The sequence below is a fragment of the Cervus elaphus genome, chromosome 1, assembly GCF_910594005.1.
Source record: "Cervus elaphus chromosome 1, mCerEla1.1, whole genome shotgun sequence".
Classification (NCBI taxonomy): domain Eukaryota; kingdom Metazoa; phylum Chordata; class Mammalia; order Artiodactyla; family Cervidae; genus Cervus; species Cervus elaphus.
In genome coordinates, this window is record NC_057815.1 from 41785424 (window position 1) to 41804746 (window position 19323).

The 19323-nt window shown below is 51.5% G+C and overlaps 1 protein-coding gene and 1 pseudogene across 9 annotated transcripts in view; both read left to right on the forward strand.

Annotated features, from left to right (window-relative positions):
* CEP164 (centrosomal protein 164) overlaps positions 1–10887 on the forward strand; it is a 74401-nt gene extending 63514 nt beyond the window's left edge. For 4 of the 9 annotated variants that reach the window (XM_043900082.1, XM_043900118.1, XM_043900134.1 and 1 more), the window contains 15 exons: positions 65–196; positions 532–654; positions 2023–2166; positions 2592–2675; positions 2787–2855; positions 3252–3427; positions 3803–3929; positions 4349–4377; positions 4850–5018; positions 5969–6073; positions 6631–6745; positions 7176–7520; positions 8275–8341; positions 9018–9140; positions 9285–10685. In XM_043900082.1, the coding sequence (XP_043756017.1) occupies positions 65–196; positions 532–654; positions 2023–2166; positions 2592–2675; positions 2787–2855; positions 3252–3427; positions 3803–3929; positions 4349–4377; positions 4850–5018; positions 5969–6073; positions 6631–6745; positions 7176–7520; positions 8275–8341; positions 9018–9140; positions 9285–9405 (1929 nt within the window). In that variant the 3' untranslated portion in view covers positions 9406–10685. Of the gene's footprint in view, positions 1–64; positions 197–531; positions 655–2022; positions 2167–2591; positions 2676–2786; positions 2856–3251; positions 3428–3802; positions 3930–4348; positions 4378–4849; positions 5019–5968; positions 6074–6630; positions 6746–7175; positions 7521–8274; positions 8342–9017; positions 9141–9284 lie in introns of all 9 variants that reach the window. The other 5 variants (XR_006340674.1, XR_006340673.1, XM_043900110.1 and 2 more) reach the window with 5 other exon arrangements.
* Positions 10888–16903: 6016 nt separating this feature from the next.
* On the forward strand, positions 16904–17754 carry LOC122701708 (annotated as a pseudogene).
* Positions 17755–19323: the final 1569 nt, after the last annotated feature.

Consider the following 19323-nt stretch of genomic DNA (forward strand, 5'->3'; position numbering starts at 1 on the left):
TCACCCGCGGCCACTCTGTAGGGCCCTCTGAGGATCACACTGCCTGGTGTGGGCGCCTCCTCAGGTGGTCTCCAGCCTCCAGAAGAAGATGGAGGAAGCTCACCAGAGAGAGGAGGCCCAGCTGCAGGAGAGCCTTGGGTGGGCAGAGCAGCGAGCCCATCACAAAGTGTACCAGGTGCTGGAGTACGAGCAGGAGGTGAGTGCCGGTCTGCTCCTTTCGCTCTGCAGGCCCGTTGTCGTGGACCGCCAGCTGAGCCGTTCTGGCCTGAGGGTCTTTGCTTTGCTTTGGACGGCTCAGCTGGGGCTCTGTTTTTATGCCTTAGTTCCCTGGAGGCCAAGTCCTTCTCCACCCTGTGCCCTGTACGTGAGTGGAGTGGGAGGGGGTGCTGGGTGTGGCCGTGTGTGTATGTGGGGACATTGGGGGAGGTGGGCATGTGTCGCACACATGTGTGAGTCCTTCAAGTGCTTCAGTCCCCGGGTGCTGCTCCAGCCTCAGTCTTGCATGTCGCATCCCTGCCTCCTGCCCGGCAGCTCAGCGGCCTCCTGAGAGAGAAGCGCCAGGAGGTGGAGCGGGAGCACGAGCGGAAGATGGACAGGATGAAGGAGGAGCACCAGCAGGTGGTAGCCGAGGCCAGGCAGCAGTACGAGGCTGAGGTGACTTGGCCACATCCCCTGGTGCACGTGTGTGTGTGTATGTGTGTGCGCGTGCACACACACACAAACCCATACCCACCCACCCACGCCTCGGGGTCCTTCCCAGATGTCCTGAGGGCCTTGGAAGGGGTTAGGGGTGGTGGGAAGCATTCTTTACTTGCCCCCGGCAGTGGTGAAATCCGGTTTTGCCTTTGTACTAAAGCCTCCCTGCCATCAGGCTGCACTTTGCTCTCCTGTTAATAACAGCCGTGGTGTATTGAGCTTATATGATGTGCCAGCTGCATCCTGAGCTCTTTGCCCGTTAACCTCATTTAGTCTTCACAATACCCTCAGGCGGGGGTGTCCATGCTACCACCGGTCTCTCCATTTTAAAAACAGGAAACTGAGACTTGAGCATAAGCAACTCCCCTAAGCCTCCCTGGCTGAGAAGGAGAGGAGCTAGGATTAAAGCCAAGACTGTCTGACTCCAGAGCCTTCTGATGCGGTTGGTTTAACCGCCAACCCCATGCCTCCAGGCCTAATAGAAATTCCAGGACTGTAGGAAATAGATTGGCAAGGGAAGGGAAGTAGGGAAGTTGCTCAGTTGTGTCCGACTCTTTGCGACCCCATGGACTGTAGCCTACCATGCTCCTCTGTCCATGGGATTTTTCAGGCAGGAGTACTGGAGTGGGTTGCCATCTCCTTCTCCAGGGGATCTTCCCGACCCAGGGATCGAATCCAGGTCTCCCGCATTGTAGGCAGACGCTTTTCCCATCTGAGCCACCAATATTTAGATATTACCTGCCCTTCTTCAGCCTCTGGCTTGGAGGGGAAAGTACATGACTAAGTGGACCCACGCTGGTGTGCTCACATTGGGGTGAACAACAGGGAGGGCTGGTGGCTGACTTTAGCCCAGAGCTGGGTGGGCTTCTGTCCCTATTTTCTAGGCTACGCCTCCAGAAACTCGAACCAGTATCCCAGACTCTGCACCAGGGCAGAAATAGCAGCCCAGAGGAAAATGTAGTTGACTCCTTTCCTAAACCAATTCTGCCCTTGTTGAAGAATAGTGACATTTTAGTCAAGACCCCTTCCCTTAAGGAAGGAAGGCTGTGTGTGTTGGGGGTGGTAAGAGAGGCAGGGGTCCACACCAGGGATTTTTCAGGACATCTGTCCAGTGTTGTTTCGGCAGCAGCAGAGGGGGTGCAGGGTTTCTGGGGGTGAGACCACATGGTCCCGGGCCCTCTCTCTCCAAGAGTCGGCCTCAGAGGCCTGGTGGGATCCCTGATCTTACTGACCTGAGGTGGCAGGGCAGGGGGTAGGGGACGGCTCTGGTCGAAGGGTTGGGAGGGGCCGCCGTGGTTTCCCACCGATGGCCCCACCCTCCGTCAGGAGAGGAAGCAGCGGGCTGAGCTCCTCCGGCACCTGACGGGAGAGCTGGAGCGCCTGCGCAGGGCCCACGAGCGAGAGCTGGAGTCGGCGAGACAGGAGCAGGACCGGCAGCTGGAGGACCTGCGGCGGCGGCACCGGGAGCAGGTGGGCCGCTGGACTGACGGTCGCTTGGGGCCCGCCCTCCCCGACCCCTCTACCCGGGCAGAAGAGTGCTGGGGGCCCGGCACTGCCACCGCGGCGGGGTGGAGCCTAACGGCTTCAGGGGTGGGGAGGTCTCTCGCTGCCCATCCCCAAGCTGGGGCATCCTTGCTCTTTTGCTTCCTGGGCCAGGGAGCATCCCCAGGACTAGAAGTGGAGGTCAGTGCACCACGGGCCTTGGGGTTGGTGTCTTTGCTTCTGCTCCCCCCCCCCCCCCCCAAATAAGTAAGGGGTGATGCTCTGCTGGGGGAGCCCAGCCCAGCTTGGAGCACGTGGTGTGGGGCACAGGGTCGTGAACTCCTCCAGGCCCTCAGCTCAGGCCTGGGCGCTGGCTGCACTCCCGTTTCTCTCTCCACCTACATTCCGTGCAGGAAAAGAAGCTCCAAGATTTAGAGGCAGAACTTGAAACCAGAACCAAGGATATCAAGGCCCGATTGGCTCAGCTGGATGTCCAGGTGAAGGAGTAGGGGCAGAGGACAGGCTCTCAGGTACCCTTGACCTGGAAGTCAGCTCCCCCAGGAGAGGCCCAGAGTCGGCCAGATGGCCAGACCTTCTGTGCCCCGCAGGAGGAGGCGGCCCGGAAAGAGAAGCAACAGCTCCTCAACGTGCAGAGGCAGGTCGCGCTGGAGAGCGAGGTGCGTCTGCCTCTCCTCCTGTCCTCCCTCATTGCACTTCCTTCCTTCCCTAGCCCCTTCATTCCCCTGGTCTATCCAGGGAATTGGATTCCAAACTCTGGTGGCTAGCATCCCACAGATTGCCTCTCTGGTGGCTAGCATCCCACAGATTGCCTCTCTGGTGGCTAGCATCCCACAGATTGCCTCTCTGTGCGGGATTAGCCTGGCAACCGGGGGGTGGGGGTGGGGGGGCACGGAGGGGGCGGGGCCACGAAGGGGCAGGGCCTGTATCTGACGTGTGCCGGGTCCAGCCTCTCGCCCAGTGCTTCCCCGGTGTCTGCTGCTGTCTGTTCTGTGCCTCCGCCGTCGACAGCATCCCGCGTCTCCAGGTCCTTCTGTCTTTCCTTCTGCCCCCAGGAAGCCACAGCCACCCATCAGCACCTGGAGGAGGCCAAGAAGGAGCACACCCACCTGCTGGAGTCAAACCGGAAGCTCCGAAGAAGCCTCGAGGAGCTTCAGGCCCGCAAGTTGGAGCTGGAGTCCCAGGTGGAGCTGCTGCAGGCCCAGAGTCAGAGGCTGCAGAAGCATGTCAGGTGGTCTGAACCCCTGCGCCCCGCCACCCCTGCGCCTCCCGCCTGCCCTCTGACCTCTGCTGCTCGGGAGCTGTGTCTCCTCGTGGTCCAGTTGGCAAGCGGAGGTGGAGCCAGCGGAGTGGCTGAGATTTGTAGGGACTTGGAGAGGGGGTTGGGGGGGTGGATTAAGAGGCTGTGACTAGCCGGGGTCCCCTAGTTCTACTGTCCCTGCCCCAGCCCTGCCTCAGCATCTTTAGCAGGATTGAAAGAATGGAGATGGCTCTGTCCCTTCCCCGCTAGGAGTCCTGAAAGGTGCTGCCAGGTCTGCTTCAGCATGTGACCCTGCCTCACCAACTCTTCCCCCCCGCCCCCCCCCACCCCAATCTCCCATCACAGCGACCTGGAGGTCAAAGTTCAGAAGCAACAGGACTTGTTGAAAGAGCTGGAGATAAAGGATAGTAATGCTTCCCCACATTTGGAGCCTGATCTCCACCTCGAGGACCTGAGGAGATCCCCCCAGACGGTGAGCTTCTCTTGGAAGGGTCAGGGTTGCTGGAATAGGGCAGGGCTTCACGGGGGGCGGGGCTCTAGGAGGGGTTGAGGTCCAGGAGGGATGGGGCTCCAGCAGGGGAAAGTGGGTAGGAGAGGGGCTCCAGGAAGGGTCCTGACTATTCTGCCTAGGATTTTAGTCTCCTATTCTTATCATTCCTAGCCCTACTTCTCCATCAGTCAAATTAAATCTGTAAGTGACTGGTGCTCAGTGGCTGGCAGAACCATTGTCTGGGCCACTAGGAGGGACTTCGGAGTCCATTGAGCCTGTAGTTATCTGATGTTGTTACATTCAGTGGGCGTTTTCTACTGCGTGTGTCTTCAGTTCAGTTCAGTTGCTCAGTTGCGTGTCTTACACCCAGACTAAAGAGGTATCCTTCTCTCTCTTCCCAGAGCAAGGAGACTGCCTTATCCTTGGACAGGTGCGTTCCAATAACCTGTCCTGCTTTGGGTTGAGGATCCAGGAATAGTTGAGTGAGGACATGCCTCAGGGGTGGGGACTGATGTGGGCCCATGGTCTCCAGTGGGGCTTGGTTCAAGGATAGGGGCTGGGGCACTGAGGAGTCTTCTGTGACAACCCAGGAAGGTGCCCAGGGTGATCACTGACACAGCATGCTAGCATGCACTGACCCTTGCTTGAGGGTCAGGCTGATAGGAGAGTCTGGCCATCTCAGGAGGCCTCAGGCTTGGTCCCTGTCTGGGTCAGGGTGGGAGGACTGAAGCGCTCATCCTGTGTGCCGCACACTGTGGGTATCAAGCAGCGGCATCCCCATGCTCTCCTAGCCCTGTGGTCTGTGCTCAGGCTAGACATCTGCTGGGGCAGTGCTCGTGACCCACAGTAGGAGTTCACAGAGCGTGTGTCCCCACTCCACCCCCTGCCCTGTCCTCTTGCAGTGCTCGGCACTACGTCTCTGCTGAGGGGGTGGCTCTCCGCAACGCCAAAGACTTCCTGGTGCGACAGTCGCGCTCCATGCGGAGGCGGCAGACAGCTCTGAAGGCTGCCCAACAGCACTGGCGCCAGAAGGCGGCCAAAGACCTACCAGGCACCACGGCCCTGGAGGAGGTCAGGAGCCCCGGGGGGACTCAGCCACGTGGGGGAGGCCGGGGGCAGGAAGCCGGCCCTCCCTTTGGGCTCCCCTTGAGGTAGGAGCCAGGGTCACTGGACAAGTCTAGGGAGACCAGACAGGAGATGGAGGTTATGGATGACCACAAGGATGGAAGCTCCTTACACTCACCTGGCAGTGTAGAATGCTTTCTCTACTAGGAAGTGACTTGGGCCTCACAGAACCAGAGACAATGTACAGGGTTGTAGTGGTGTTCCCATTTTCTAGAAGTTCCACATTGCTTGGCCATTCTATCACACTCAAGACTTTACTCATAAGTGAAAATCTTTTGAGCACACTCAGCATAAGCCTGAGTTCCCCGTTTTCCTTCTCTGAGACCCTAATTTGTAATGAAAAGGAGACGACTTCATGGTTATTATTAGTGGAATCACACATCTTTTTGCCATGTGAGGATCTTGGCAGAAGATTGTCTGGTCCCTTAGAGTTCCGATGGTGCTCAGAGCTGGTGAGGGATTGTGGGCCCTGTGGCCCCTAAGTCTGACTGGGGAGCAGCAGAGGGTCAGAGGTCAGTTCTTATGGAGGGGTAGCCTTCCAGGGGCATCTGCATTCCACCCCCAGGGCCTGGAATTGCTCTGCTGAATCTCTGCTGTTGAGGATGGGGGTAGTAATGGTAGAACAGTGATGATAATAATAACCATTTGTTTAATAGTAACTGTTTTGAGAATTTATTAGGTGTGGGCATAGTGGAGGGTGCATAGCATACGTTATCTCATCTAATCTTCAAGACCCTATGAAAAGTTTTTTTTTTGTTTTTAATGAACATCCAGAGTTCAGGAATTTGTTTAAACTCACCCAGATGACCCAGCCAACAAACAGCAGAGCAGGGACTCCTGCATGTGCCCGTGTGGTTAGTCACCGTCTTTCTCCTCCCCTTCCTCCCTGGCTGCAGGAGACCAGGCATCTGGATGAGACGAAGTTGGCCATGCGGAAAGGCCATGACCTGCTGAAGGAGGAGGAGAAGCTCCATCAGCTGGAGTCCTGTCTCCGGGAAGAGGTGCAGCCCAGCCTGGCCCCAGCCTCCCTCTTCTGTTCCTGGGATTCGGTGGGGGTTCTTGGGTCCCATGTCAAGGCAGCTTAGGCCCAGGATTGGCAGTAGGCTTGGGGCTTCTGAAAGTGGCCGTGGCTTCAGCTTTGACTGTCGAGCACATTTAGGGGTTTGGGTATCTGTGCCGAGACATCCTGAGCAGACTTGGATCCTTTTGCTGAAGGTTCTCAGGAGAGGACTGGCCCTGCCCTGGTGCCCGAGGAGAGGTGTGCCTTGAGGGCCAGGAATAGAGGCTCCTCGGTTTCACTCCCTTCCCTGGGCCTTGTAGGCTTTCCTCTGGATGCCTGAGATGGGGACACAGCAGAAGCTGGAAAGACACCATGGGGAGTGTTTACTGGGGTGACTCTGGTGACCTTACTGCCTGTATCTCCAGTGTCCGAGTTCTCTCAGCCTCACCTGCAGGGCAGCCTGTGCCTCTCCCAGAACTTGGGACCTAAGTCCTCAGCTGTCACGAGGGCAGAAAAACAGGGCAGGTGCCATCCTCATCTGCTGCGTCTTCCCACCAGGCTTCAGATGAGGACACTTTGAGAGGACCCCCCCCAAAGAAGGTGGTGACCTTTGACCTCAGCGACCTGGAAGATGGGAGCAGTGACAGTTCCGACTCCTGTCCTCTGCCTCGCCGTGAGTTGGTGGGGGGGAGGACTGGGATGTCCACGGGGACCAGAGATGCAGCCCCTCCCCACAGCCCTGCAAGAGGGCCCTCCCTGCCATGCTGGTCTGGAGCAAGTGGTCAGCAAATGACCTGGCAGGAGTGAGCTGGCTGGGTGTGCGGGGCTCAGAGGCTCAGGGGAGGCCTTTTGAGTGCACAGGGGACTTGCAGCGAGAAAAGCATCCCTCTTGGCCTTTCCCTCCCCTGCTGTTGCCTGGGAGTCTCTTCTCCCTCTGCTGCTCTGACCTGCACAGGGGCAGAGGGCCTCTTCCCGGAGACGCTCTGGAACACTGAAGCCGTGAGGCTTTTGTTGAGAGGAACAGGGAAGCGGGTAGGGATGTGGGCCAGTAGGGTGCAGTACCAGCCAGGCCGTTCTCCACCCTCCGCCTCTTCCCTTTTCAGGCAACCTGACCCCGAGCCCCACCGTCCCCAACAAGATCCACTATCTGAGCAGCTCCCTGCAGAGTATCAGCAGCCAGCTCAATGGGGTGCTCGGCGTCCTGGGCAGCCTCAACACCCAGCCGCCACCGCTCTTCACCTCCATGCCTGTGCCGCCCCCCATCCAGGCCTCCAGGAGTGCCCCAGCTCCCTCCCACCCCTCCCAGGCCCGGGGCTCAGCCTCGTCCCTGGCTCAGTCCACGTCTGCCCCATGGACCTGGGACCCGGGGCTGGGCCCCAGGCTCTCTTCCTCTGTGGCTCAGACCGTGGACGACTTCCTGGTGGAAAAGTGGCGCAAGTACTTTCCAAGTAAGCCTCCCTCTGGGCTGTGTGCGGTTCTGGCTCCACCTCCCCACCTCCCTCCTCTGCCTGCCCCTTGCCCCCAGCTTTGGCATGGCCCCCGGACACTGAGGGTCCCTGGGAGGACCTTGCTGCTTGCCCTGTGGCTGGAGGCCCTCTGGGTCAAGGACGGGTTACCTGATGGGGCCTTGATGATGGATTCTAGAGCTCAGCTGAACCTAAGGAGGTCATTTGTCAGAGTTGTGGTCGCTGCCATCTTGTGTGTTATATATTATGGGCCAGGCATTTTATGTATGGTTTTTCATTGAGTCCTTATAATAATCCTCTGAGGTTATTCCACAATATTTATCCCCATTTTACAGGTGAGGAAACAGACTCAGAGGTTAAGTAATATCCTACAGGGGACCCAGGGAGTGAGCAATTGACCCCGTGTCTGTGACTTCGGGGTTTGTAGCCCTTTGGCTGTATGTGGCTTCCTCTGGTCTCACGGCCCTGCTGAGGAATGTGAAAATCCATAAAAACAGTTATTTGAAGGAAAAGGTTCTACGTTCCTGTCGTGACCCAAACGGAAAAGTAATTTCAGTTTTAGAAATAAGTAGGACAGTTCCTGGGTACCATCGGTCTCTCACCTCCAACCTCAGAAGCTTTTCCGCTTTTTGGTTTGGGGCACTGCCTTTGCAGCTTCTGGGTGGGGGGAGGCGAGAGGGGGCTGGCTTGGCTAAACTGCTGCTCCTTTCTGAATGCCTCCCTCACACTTTGCCAGCTGGCATCCCGTTCCTCAGCAGTGGCCCTGCCCCCTTGGAAAACAGGCTGGGCTATGTGTCTGCCAGGTAAGCCTCCCTGTGGGCTCAGGGTGGGGCCCTGCCGCTCAGCTGCAGCTCCCAGGGCAGGTGGGACCTGGTAAAGGGACAGAAGGCCCTGTCACGTCACCCAGACATTAGGCAGGTCCCCCAGGCCACGAAGCCGCTGAGGTCCCAGCGGGGCCAGGATGGCCTTACCTGAGCCAGCCCCATGAGGAAGCTCCCTGGTGGCACCCTGGGGAGAAATAGGATCTGGCCGTGGAGTGAGGCCTTCGTCTCTGCCCTGAGCTCTTTGCTGCGCACGGCTCCCTTCTCCCAGACCTGCTGAGCAACATCTGGAGGGAGGGGGAGCTCCCTCTAGGGGAGACAGATGGGCAATTATTGAAACCTGTTATTAATTTCCCCTTCATCTTATTCCTTGCCAAATGTACCCCCCTTGATGTGTCCCCTGCAGGCCCCCAACCATAAGCACAGCCCCTCTTACCCTTTGGCCAGCTTGGGAGCTAATGCTGGGACGGTATTTGAGTTGATAGAGAGGAAAGTGTTTGCTGATGAGATTGGCTGGGCACAGGCCGACGTGGGAGCCTTGAAGTCAGGCGCATTCACCCAGGGTGGGGGCTCCACCCTCTTCCCTTTTGGAAACAGATGCTCCTCACCCCAGAGGGGCATTCTTGCCAGGCTCCTGCCTCCTTTCCCCTCCCTGCAGTGAGCAGCTCCGCCTCCTGCAGCGTCCCCATTCCCGAGTCCCCGAGGTGGGCGTCTCCAACTCCCGGGACACGATCGCGGCTAACCAAAAGTGGCTAGAGCATTACAAGAACCACCCCAAGTTGTATCCTTTTAGCTGCCTCCCAAACCCTGATCCCTTCCCGCTCTAACTGCCAGTGCAGGTGGGCCCTAGGGGGGTGGGGTGGGGGTCCCAGGAGGGTCCCGTCTGGCCCGTGACTGCTCCCCAGCCGTGCTCAGCTGACTGCAGAGTTCTCCTTCATCTAGTGGCCAGACCTCTCTTCTCCTCGGTGCCCAAGCCAGCGGCTGGTTCCAGCTTCCTGCAGCTGGACCTGGATGAGAGCAACAGACTGAAGACCTATCACTACTGAGGCGCTGAGCCGGGAGGGGGGTGGGGGGCACAGCCTGGCCTCTCGCACCCAGACCGTGTGCCCTACTTGCTGCCTGCACTTTACTCCCTCTGATAAAGCATTCTCCCGGCCTCCCCTCTGTGCTGCTTGCCTCACTTGGAACTTAGAGGAACCACGGGGGACCAGGGGAAACGGATGGTGTGACCAGGAACAGTAAGCCACCCCTAGACTGTAACAGCTCAGGCCGCCCTGTGTGACTTCTGCGTGAACCTGGCGACACTGACGTGGGGCAGCGCCTTCAGGAGACAGAGGTGGCGCTGGTGGAGCTCCTACTTCAGAGGCCAGGGGACTCCCTGGGAGTGGAAACAGTCTCTTGGACCCGTGGGGCCCGCTTGGAGCTCCCAGGGTCACATGTGTGGTCCCTCACTCCCCAGAACAAAGTCCCCCCGGCATGTTTGTACTCTGGGACCAGGGCCCGCCTCTCTAATACCTCAGCCCTGTAGAGATCAAGCTTTTTTTTTTTTTTAAACCGTCCCCTTTCCTGAGCACTCTGTCTCACCTTTTGACTTATCTCAGGATTGGACCCAGAGCCCTGTGGGTGGTGGCTGGACACTGGCCCCAGAAGTCTTGCCACCGGTCTTCCTTCTGCTCGTCCTGGGCTTTCCTCAGGGGCACTTCCTCCCCCCCCGCCCTGGGGCTCCTCCCCAGAGCACCCCAGCTACATTCTCAGGTATCAAGCACCCAGCTTCCAGGAAGCCAGTGAGCCATAGGAAGAGACCAGGAGGGCTTACCTTGGTTTCGTCTTCCTGGATCACCTCGGGTATATATGTGTGTTGTTTCCATCTGTCTTTTCCGCCTGTGCCACCCCTGCCGCCCCTTCTCAGAGCCTGGGGACTTGTTCTGAAGGAGGTGAGGTGCTGGGCCCATGCCTGCCGTCTGGCACAGCACCCTGCCACCCTTCCCATGTCAGCGGGCCCCTTGAGGGGACATGCTGGGGTGTTCAACATCTGCCCCATCGTTTAAATGCCCCCCTTTTTCTCATCTTGAAAGCTGTGGGGGTTCCTCTCCAATGCCTAGAAACCACCTCTCCACCATCCCACCCCTCGTTTCTTTCTATAAGGAACTAAGATGCCATTGGCTTGTTTACCTGCAGGTCCTTTTTCGGCATCAGTCTGCCACATAGGATGTCCATTTTGTTCATTCTGTGTGCTTTGGGAATAGCTCATGTGCTGCAACCAACTTTGGTGACAATCCTGTGTTTTCTACATCAATTAAATCTCTGCAGGTCCATTTGCTACACAGTCGCTGCGTGAATGTGTCTTCTTCTTTTTGAAGGCCTTTGCTTCCTTCTGCTTAAGCATAAAGGGAAGGAAATGAATAGTCACAGAACAGCTAGGGCTCTCCTGGTGGCTCAGTGATAAAGAATCTGCCTGCCAGTGCAGGAGACACAGGTTGGATCCCTGGTCTAGGAAGATCCCATGTGCTGCGGAGCGGCTAAGCCTGTGAACCACAACTGCAACTACCGAGCCTGTGCTCTAGAGCCCATGCTCTGCATCAAGAGAAGTCACTGCAATGAGAAGCCCATGCGTTGCAACTGGAGAAAGCCCACGTGCAGCAACAAAGACCCAGCAAAGACACTCATAGAATATTTTTCAAAAAGAATACCTCAGTATCGAATCTAATTACACACCTGTGATATAGTTTCAGCTCCATTTCTGTGAGTGAGAAAATCAGGGCTCAGAGGTCTTTTAAATGCCTGAAGCTCCCTACAAGCATGGAGCCTCACACCTCATGTGTGTGTCCTCAGAGCACCCTGTCCCCCTGGAGCAGTGCTGTTCTCCCTCATCACCCCCCAGCTCCACCTACCAGCTGGAGACTCACCATGCCATTTCCCAGGGGCTACTCGACCCTGTCTCTTCACACAGACAGAGGTGAGCTCCCTGAAGTTCTAAGCTGGCAAAGTCACCTGGCTTTTTTTCCTGCTCCAGTGGTGTGAATAGCCTGTGTGGTCTTAGATTTATAGCAACAAAATTGCCAGAAGAACCAGCCGAGAAGGTTGCATTTCATGGACTTGCAAAAGAAAACCAACCTAAAAGACAAGACAGACAAAGGTACCTAGCCTTTTGAGTCTGAGCTGCTCTGCGGATGGGAGGGAGGAGGGTACTGAGAGCAGCCTACAGATGACTTGGCTCAGCCCACTCACAGCGGAGGAGGGGGCCCAGAGAGAGTCCGGGAGAGGCCGAAGGCACAGTCGGTGCAGCAGAGGTGAGACCAGACCTGAGCAGTCCTGACTGGGGCTTCAGGAAAGAGTATTTTTAAAAAGATACTTATTTTGAATAGGCTCTGCATTCACATGGCGTCATATTTAACTAGTACAAAAGTCAGTTCATCCATAGGCCATCTTGAAGTTAACAAATATACCAATTCTTTCTGGAGATTTTATGCAAATACAAACAAACAAACAAACAAACAAACAAAACTGTTCTGACTCACTTTTACAGGTGGGATAAGGGCCATTCCTGCTGTGGGGATCAGACAGTTTCCCAGAGCTCTTCTGTGATATGTTTATTTCCTCTTTTTCTTAAGGGAGACGCATTGGGCATGATTATAGCCCCTCTACCATGGAAGCTTCCACACAGAATAGCTGTTTGGGGAGTGGGGAAATAATCCTGGCCTTTGGACACCTGGTTTACTTTTCGCTCTGACATTTACAAGCTCTGTGACCTGAACAGGTCCTTTCTGGGCCCGTGTCTTTCCTGGTCAAGAGCTTGAAACCCGAATCCACAGTCCAGGGATGAAGCAGGGTGAATGTCTCAGATTTGGTGACTGAGAGGTCTGCCCTGGGTGGGGAGCTGCCTCATCCAGTGGCCTAACACAGGGCTGGGGTGGGGAGGGGTGCTGGCAGCTGTTGTCGCCTGTCCCTCCAGCAGCTTCTTCGGGGAAGGCAGGGAAGTGATAGTTAAAAAAAATGGAGCACCTGCCCCTCAGCAGTGTTGATGAGCTGGAACATCTCATTCCTCCTTTAGACCCGCGTCTCCAATCTTCCTCTCCTGCCTCCCTGATTGACTTTGCCACCTCCAGCAGGTACATACACAGAGGGCCCAGGGAAGGGCAGTGTAACGCCACTTTTCATTATGGAGGAGAGGTGCATCTGCTCTTGAGGGGTCCTGCTCAGGTTTAAATGCAGTGGAAGTGTGAATCAAAGGTTCCCACTTTATCCTCTCTGTGGCTTGATTCTCACATCTTTAAAATGGGGTTAATAGCAAAATCTAGCCAAACTGAACAACAACAAAACACTAAATAACCCAGTTGAAAAATGGGCAGAAGACCTAAATAGACATTTCTCCAAAGACAAACAGAGATGCTCATTATCACTAAGTATTAAGAGAAATGCAAACCAAATCTACAGTGAGGTACCACCTCAGATCAGTCAGAATGGCCATCACTAAAAAGTCTACAAATAACAAGTGCTGGAGGGGGTGTGGAGAAAAAGGAACGCTCCTACACTGTTGGTGGGAATGTAAACTGGTGCAGTCAGTATGGAAAACAGTATGGAGGTTCCTCAAAAAAACTAAGACTAGAGTTGCTGTATGATCCAGCAATCCCACTCCTGGGCGTATATCCAGACGAAACCGTAATTCAAAAAGATACACGCACCCGTATGTTCATAGCAGCACTTTTCACAATAGCCAAGACATGGAAACAACCTGAATATCCATAAACAGATGAATGGATAAAGAAGATGTGGCACATACATACAATGTAATCCTACTCAGCCATAAAAACAGTGGAATAATGCCATTTGCAGCAACATGAATAGATCTAGAGATTATCATACTAAATGGAGTAAGAGAAAGACAAATACCATATGATATCACTTATATGTGGAATCTAAAATATGACACAGATGAACTTATCTGAAACAGAAACAGACTCACAGATCTATAGAGAACAGATTTGTGGGATTGGGAGTTCGGGATTACAGATGCAAATGAGTATATATAGGATGGATAAATAGCAGGGTCCTACTATATAGCACAGGGAACTATATTCAATATTCTGTTTTAAACCATAACAGAAAAGAATTTGAGAAAGAAATATATAGCTCAGTCACTTTGCTGGATAGCAGAAATTAACATTGTAAATCAACTATTACAATTTAAAAATAAAAAGATTTAAAAATAGGAGTATCTAGCCCATAAAGTTGTTACAAGGATTAACGAAGTTAATCCATGTAAAGTTCTCAGAACAGTGTTCAACACATAGTAAGGGGAATGATGTCACCAAGATGGTGACATAAGGTATTCCTGACTTTCCCCCATTCACAATAGCAACTATCAACTATTCATGGATAAGACACCACTGAGAGAATCCTAGAACCTGGGAGCAAGGCTGAAGCACCCTCTGTACCACAGAGACCCAGACATACTGCCTTAGAGGGGGGTAAGAGGGACAGCTGCACACGGACCACACTGCCCCTCCCCCAAGCTGGCACAGCCCCACACAGAGAGGTCTCTCCTGAGACTGCTTCCTCCAGAGGCAAAGAGCCTGGGGGTGACATCCAGCAGCCCCAGCATTGTGGGTCAGTTCACAGGAGCCCTTGCTGTGGTGTCACCCCACTGGGATCACAGGAGACTGCGAGGCTCAGCCACTGGGAATCTCATGGGGAAGGGGAGGGGCTTCCAGCACCGGGTCTTGGCAGACCAAATTTGTGCCTGCAGAGCCCAATTACAGTCCCAACATGTGGCTTTGCTCATCTGCAGAGCAAGTCAATGGTGCCACATGGCCAGGGAACTTGGCAGAGTGCAGGTCTGCATGACTCAGGTCCTCAAATGAGGAGTTCGACCAGCCCCAGAGCCTGGTCAGCTCACTTCAAGGTGGAAGAATTGACTTATACAGTCCTACCAGCTGTGGCGTGCCTCTCAGCTTCTCCCAGCCAGAAAGCCTACTCAGGAAAAATCTGGGAGTTGTCTGAAGTGGGCCTCCCAGTCCCACCCAGGTGAGAGAACAGACATAGCCTTATCTGCTGCCAATTTGGTTTTTGGCCCATTAAGAGGAAGGGCTGCTTGAGAACACCTGAAAAGTGCTGTGTAATCCAGCAATGCTTGAGCCCAGAGGCAGGTGGGCAGAGCTGATCACCCCTAGAGAAAGGGCAGTAGCCCTGGTCAGGCCAGGGAACTTGGGGCACAGGTTGGCTTGAGTCAAGACCACAAGGAGCCTTACTGGCCTTGGAGCTGTCCTCCCAAGAACAGCTGGGCAGAGAAACTAATTCATAGCTCCACTTACTGCTAAATACAGCCATTAGCCCACCTGACCAGGGAATCTTCTGAGAGAGAGGCTGCATATAGCCCATCCAACAGTCCTGCTTATAGTGTCACTTGGGCAGAGAGTATAGCCCATGGCTTTCCCTGTCTTTAGAGCAAAGCTGCTGGCCCTACCTGACGAGGATATCCAGTGCACAACTTTTGCCTGATCTGGGTTCCCAAACAAGGAGCCATGCAGGCCTTGGGTCCCATTCCTCTGTCCCATGAGGGCAAGGGAAACTAATCCATAGCCCCATCAACTGCTAAGTATAGTACCCAGCCCCACTGTGTAGGAAGCCTGACCAGAGGATTCAGGCAACCGCAGAGCCTATCCTACAGCCTCCTTTGGCTAGAGAACCATGCCAGCAGTCTTATCCAACTGTTCTTAGCCAGTGGCACCTCACTTCCAAACTTCAGAGCTTAAACAATTGCCTCAAACAGGAATAGATCCTATTAGTAGGCCCCACCTGCCCAAGGACATTACCAACAGATATATCCAGAGCTAAACTGAGCTGACAGGTGAATTGTCTCTGCCAAAGCAAACCTGCAAAGACTGGGAAAGCCTTACTCATGTGGGAAGATACCAACATAAATAATCAAGGATCATGAATAGTCAGATAAGTATGAGACCAAAGGAAACTAGTAAAGTTCTAAAAACTGACTTTAGAGAAATGGAGATCTATATTCTGTCAAAGAATTCAGAATAATGCTCTTAAAGGAGTTTAGTGAGCTACAAGAATACAAGATGACTAAATGGCATTAGGAAAACAATGCATGATCCCAACAAGTTCAGCAAAGAAATAGAAACCATCAAAAACAAAGGAATCCTAGAGCTGAAAAATATAATGGAAGAATTCAATATAGAGTTAAAAAAAAAAAAAAAAAGCAGACTCAGCATTCAGAAGAATCAGTAACCTGGAAGATAAGAAATTTGAAACTGTACAGTCAGAGAAGCAAAAAGAAAGGAAAAAGAAAGTGAAGAAAGCCTATGGAACTTATGGGACACATTAAAAAGAAACAATATTCACATTATGGGAATTCTGGAATGATAAAAAGAAATGGATAGAAGGTATATTTAAAGCAATAATGGCTGAAAACTTCCCAAACCTGGGGATAGAAATAGATATCCAGATCCAAGAGAACCTCAAATAGGTTGAACCTGAATAGGGCTGAAGTGAGACATATTATAATTAAATTGTCAAAAGTCAAAGAATTTTTAAAGCAGCAAGAGAAAAGTTATGTATAAGGGGAGACTGTTTGCAAATTTCTCAACATAATTTCTTTAGGTCAGAAAAGAATGAGATAATATATTTAAAATATTGAAAGAAAGAAAAAAAAAATTGTCAACCAAGAGTACTATCTTAGATGAAACTGTCCTTCAGAAATGGAGGGATAAAGACTTTCCTGAACAAACAAAAGCTGAGGGAATTCACCATTAGCCCTGCCCTATAAGAAAAGTTAAAAGGAATTCTTCGAGTGAAATAAAAGAACTCTAGTTAGCATCATAAAAACTTACGGCAGTGTAAAACTTGCTAATAGTAAATATACAGTCAGATTCAGTAATAGTAGTATGTAATTCACAACTCTAGTTTAAAAGTTAGAAAACAAATGTAGTTAAAAATAACCATTTTAACAATATTCTTTTAGTTATACAATGTAGAAACATGTAAAATGTAACATCAATACTCTAAAATGTGAGGGGAAGAAGTAAAAGTGGCAAGCTTTGAAATTCTATTGAAGTTATCAGTTTAAAATAGTGTGTTACCACTGCTGTATTTAAAATAGATAACCAAGGACCTAATGTATAGCACAGGGAATGCGGCTCAATACACTTTAATAATCTAAATGGGAAAAGAATTTGAAAAATAAATACATGTATATGTATCACTGAATCACCTTGCTGTATACCTGAAATTAAAACATTGTTAATTATCTATACTTTAATATAAAAATTTAAAGAAATAGGGAATTACGATTTTAAGATATTTTATTTAAGCCTCATGGTAACCACAGGGAAAAACCTGTAGTAATTATACGCAAGAACGTGATAAACAAGTCAAAACATTTTGATACCACAAGACATCAAAACACACAAAAAGACAGCAGGATAAGAAACAATGAACAATAGACCTAGAAAATGAAATGGCAGCAGTCCTTATTTACCATCAATTACCTTAAATGTAAACAGATTAAACCCTTCAATTAGAAGACACAGAATGACTGAATGGGGAAAAAAAGGTCCAAAGAACTCTGCGCCCGAGAACACGGCGGCAGCCGCTTTCGCGGTCCCGCGGGGAATTCAGCTGCGGGTGTTCGCTGAGCGGCTGCTGCGAGGAGGGGTCCGGGAGCTCCTCCGGCCGCGACCTGTAGGGCGCACCCCCGGCTCGGAGCGCGACTTCAGCCTGTCTCTCAGTCGGGGCACGGTCATTGTAGAGAGCTGGTGGAAGGTGCCGCTAGCGGGAGAAGGCCGGAAGCGCCTGCACCGGCGACACCGCGTCTACAAGCTCGTGGAAGATACGAAACACCGGCCCAAAGGCAGCCTGGAGCTCATCCTCACCCAGTCTGCGGACAAACTTGGAGTCCGAGGTGACCTGGTCTCGGTGAAAAAAATCTGTGGGCCGTAATCAACTACTTCCTGAACGACTGACTGTATGCATCTCCTGAAAACAAGAAGCTGTTTGAAGAGGAGAAATTGCTGAGACAAGAAGGAAAACTAGACAAGATCCAGACCGAGGCAGGTGAGGCGACAGTGAAATTTCTGAGGAGTTGTCACCTGGAGGTAGGAATGAAGAACAAGGTCAAATGGGAGCTAAACCCTGAAATAGTTGCCCGCCACTTTCTCAGAAATCTTGGCGTTGTGGTTGCCCCACGCGCATTGAAGTTGCCCGAAGAGCCCATCACCCAGAGGGGTGAGTACTGGTGCCAGGTGACGGTAACTGGACTTGACACTGTGAAGGTACCTATGTCCGTGGTGAACTTTGAGAGGCCCAAAGTCAAAAGATGTAAGTACTGGTTAGCCCAGCAAGCTGCCAAGGGAATGATCTCCACCAGCTTCCAGAAGATCTGAACCTGTTCTCCCTCGAAAGCAGCGAAGAAGAAACAGAGGAACGGCGGAGCAAAGATGAACCAGTACTGTGATACTGCTCCTAGCTCTAGCCAAATAGGGAATTTTAGAGGGCGTATGGAGGCAGCAACAGCAGACCGGACTGTATGTATGTGTTGAATCATCCATATTTGCCATCTTTAACAGTTATCACTTTGGCCTTATTGGGGATGCCTGCTCCAGAAGTACAGGCTGTGGATTTGATAAGCTAAATGTTAATAGACCAAAAGAGTCTAGATCCTATTTAGCCTCTTCCTTCATTGGAATTCATTGCAATAAATGGTAGAGCTAGCTAGCTTATATTCTCATCATCCAAACTGAACATTGTATCTAAGAAAAAATAAAAAGCTTGTGTTCTTAAAAAAAAAAAAAAAATCCAAAGATGTGCTGCCTTCAGGAGAATCATTTTAGCCTTAAAGCCATATAGACTAAGAGTAAAGGGATGGAAAAATGTTTCAAACAAATTGTAAGAACAACAGCAAAGCAGGGGTAACTATACTTACATCAGACAAAACAGACTTTAAAAGTGATAAAGAGACAAAATCATTATATAATGATCAGGGGGCCAATATATCAAGAAGATAAAGTAATTGTAAATATTTATGTGCCCAATGTTGGAGCACATAAACACATAAAGCAAAAGTTAAGAGCTAAAAGGAGAAATAAACAGCAATACAGTAATAATTGAGGTCTTTAATACCCCACTCTCAACAATGGATAGATCATCTAGACAGAGAATTAATAACAGTGAATTTGAATAAGACTAGACCAAGTGAACCTAACAAACATATATAGATGTTCTATTGGACAATAGAATATACATCCTTCTCAAGTGCACATGAAAATTTTCTAGGATAGACCATGTATTAGGTCACAAAACAAGCCTCATAAAATTCATGAAGACTGAAATCATACCAGGTATCTTCACTGGTAACAATGGTATGAAACTAGAAATCAGTAAGAGGAGGAAAATGGAAAATTCACAAACATGGAAATTTGCCAACACTCGTATGAACAACTATGGATCAAAGAAGAAATTAAAAGGGAAATAAGAGTACCTTGAAACAAATGAAAATAGAAACACAATGTATCAAAACTTATGCAATGCAACAAAAGCAATTCTAAGGAGAAAACTCATTAAAAAAAAAAAAAAGTCCAAAGAAACAAGTTTATGCCATAATGAGCTTGAGGGGGGAAAATAAATTGAGCCCAAGGTTAGCAGAAGGAAGAATTAGTAAAGATTGTGTGTGTGTGTGTGTGTGTGTTCAGTTGCTCAGTTGTGTCTGACTTTTTGTGACCCCCATAGACTGCAGCCCACCAGACTCCTCTGTCCATGGGATTTTCCAGGCAAGCATATTGGAGTGAGTTGCCATTTCCTACTCCAGGGGATCTTCCTGACTCAGGGATTGAACCCACATCTGCTTTGGCAGGCAGATTCTTTACCACTGAGCCACCTGGGAAGCCAGTAAAGATTAAAAGTAGGAATAAATAGAGAACAGGAAAACAATAGAAAAGATCAACCAAACTAAGCTG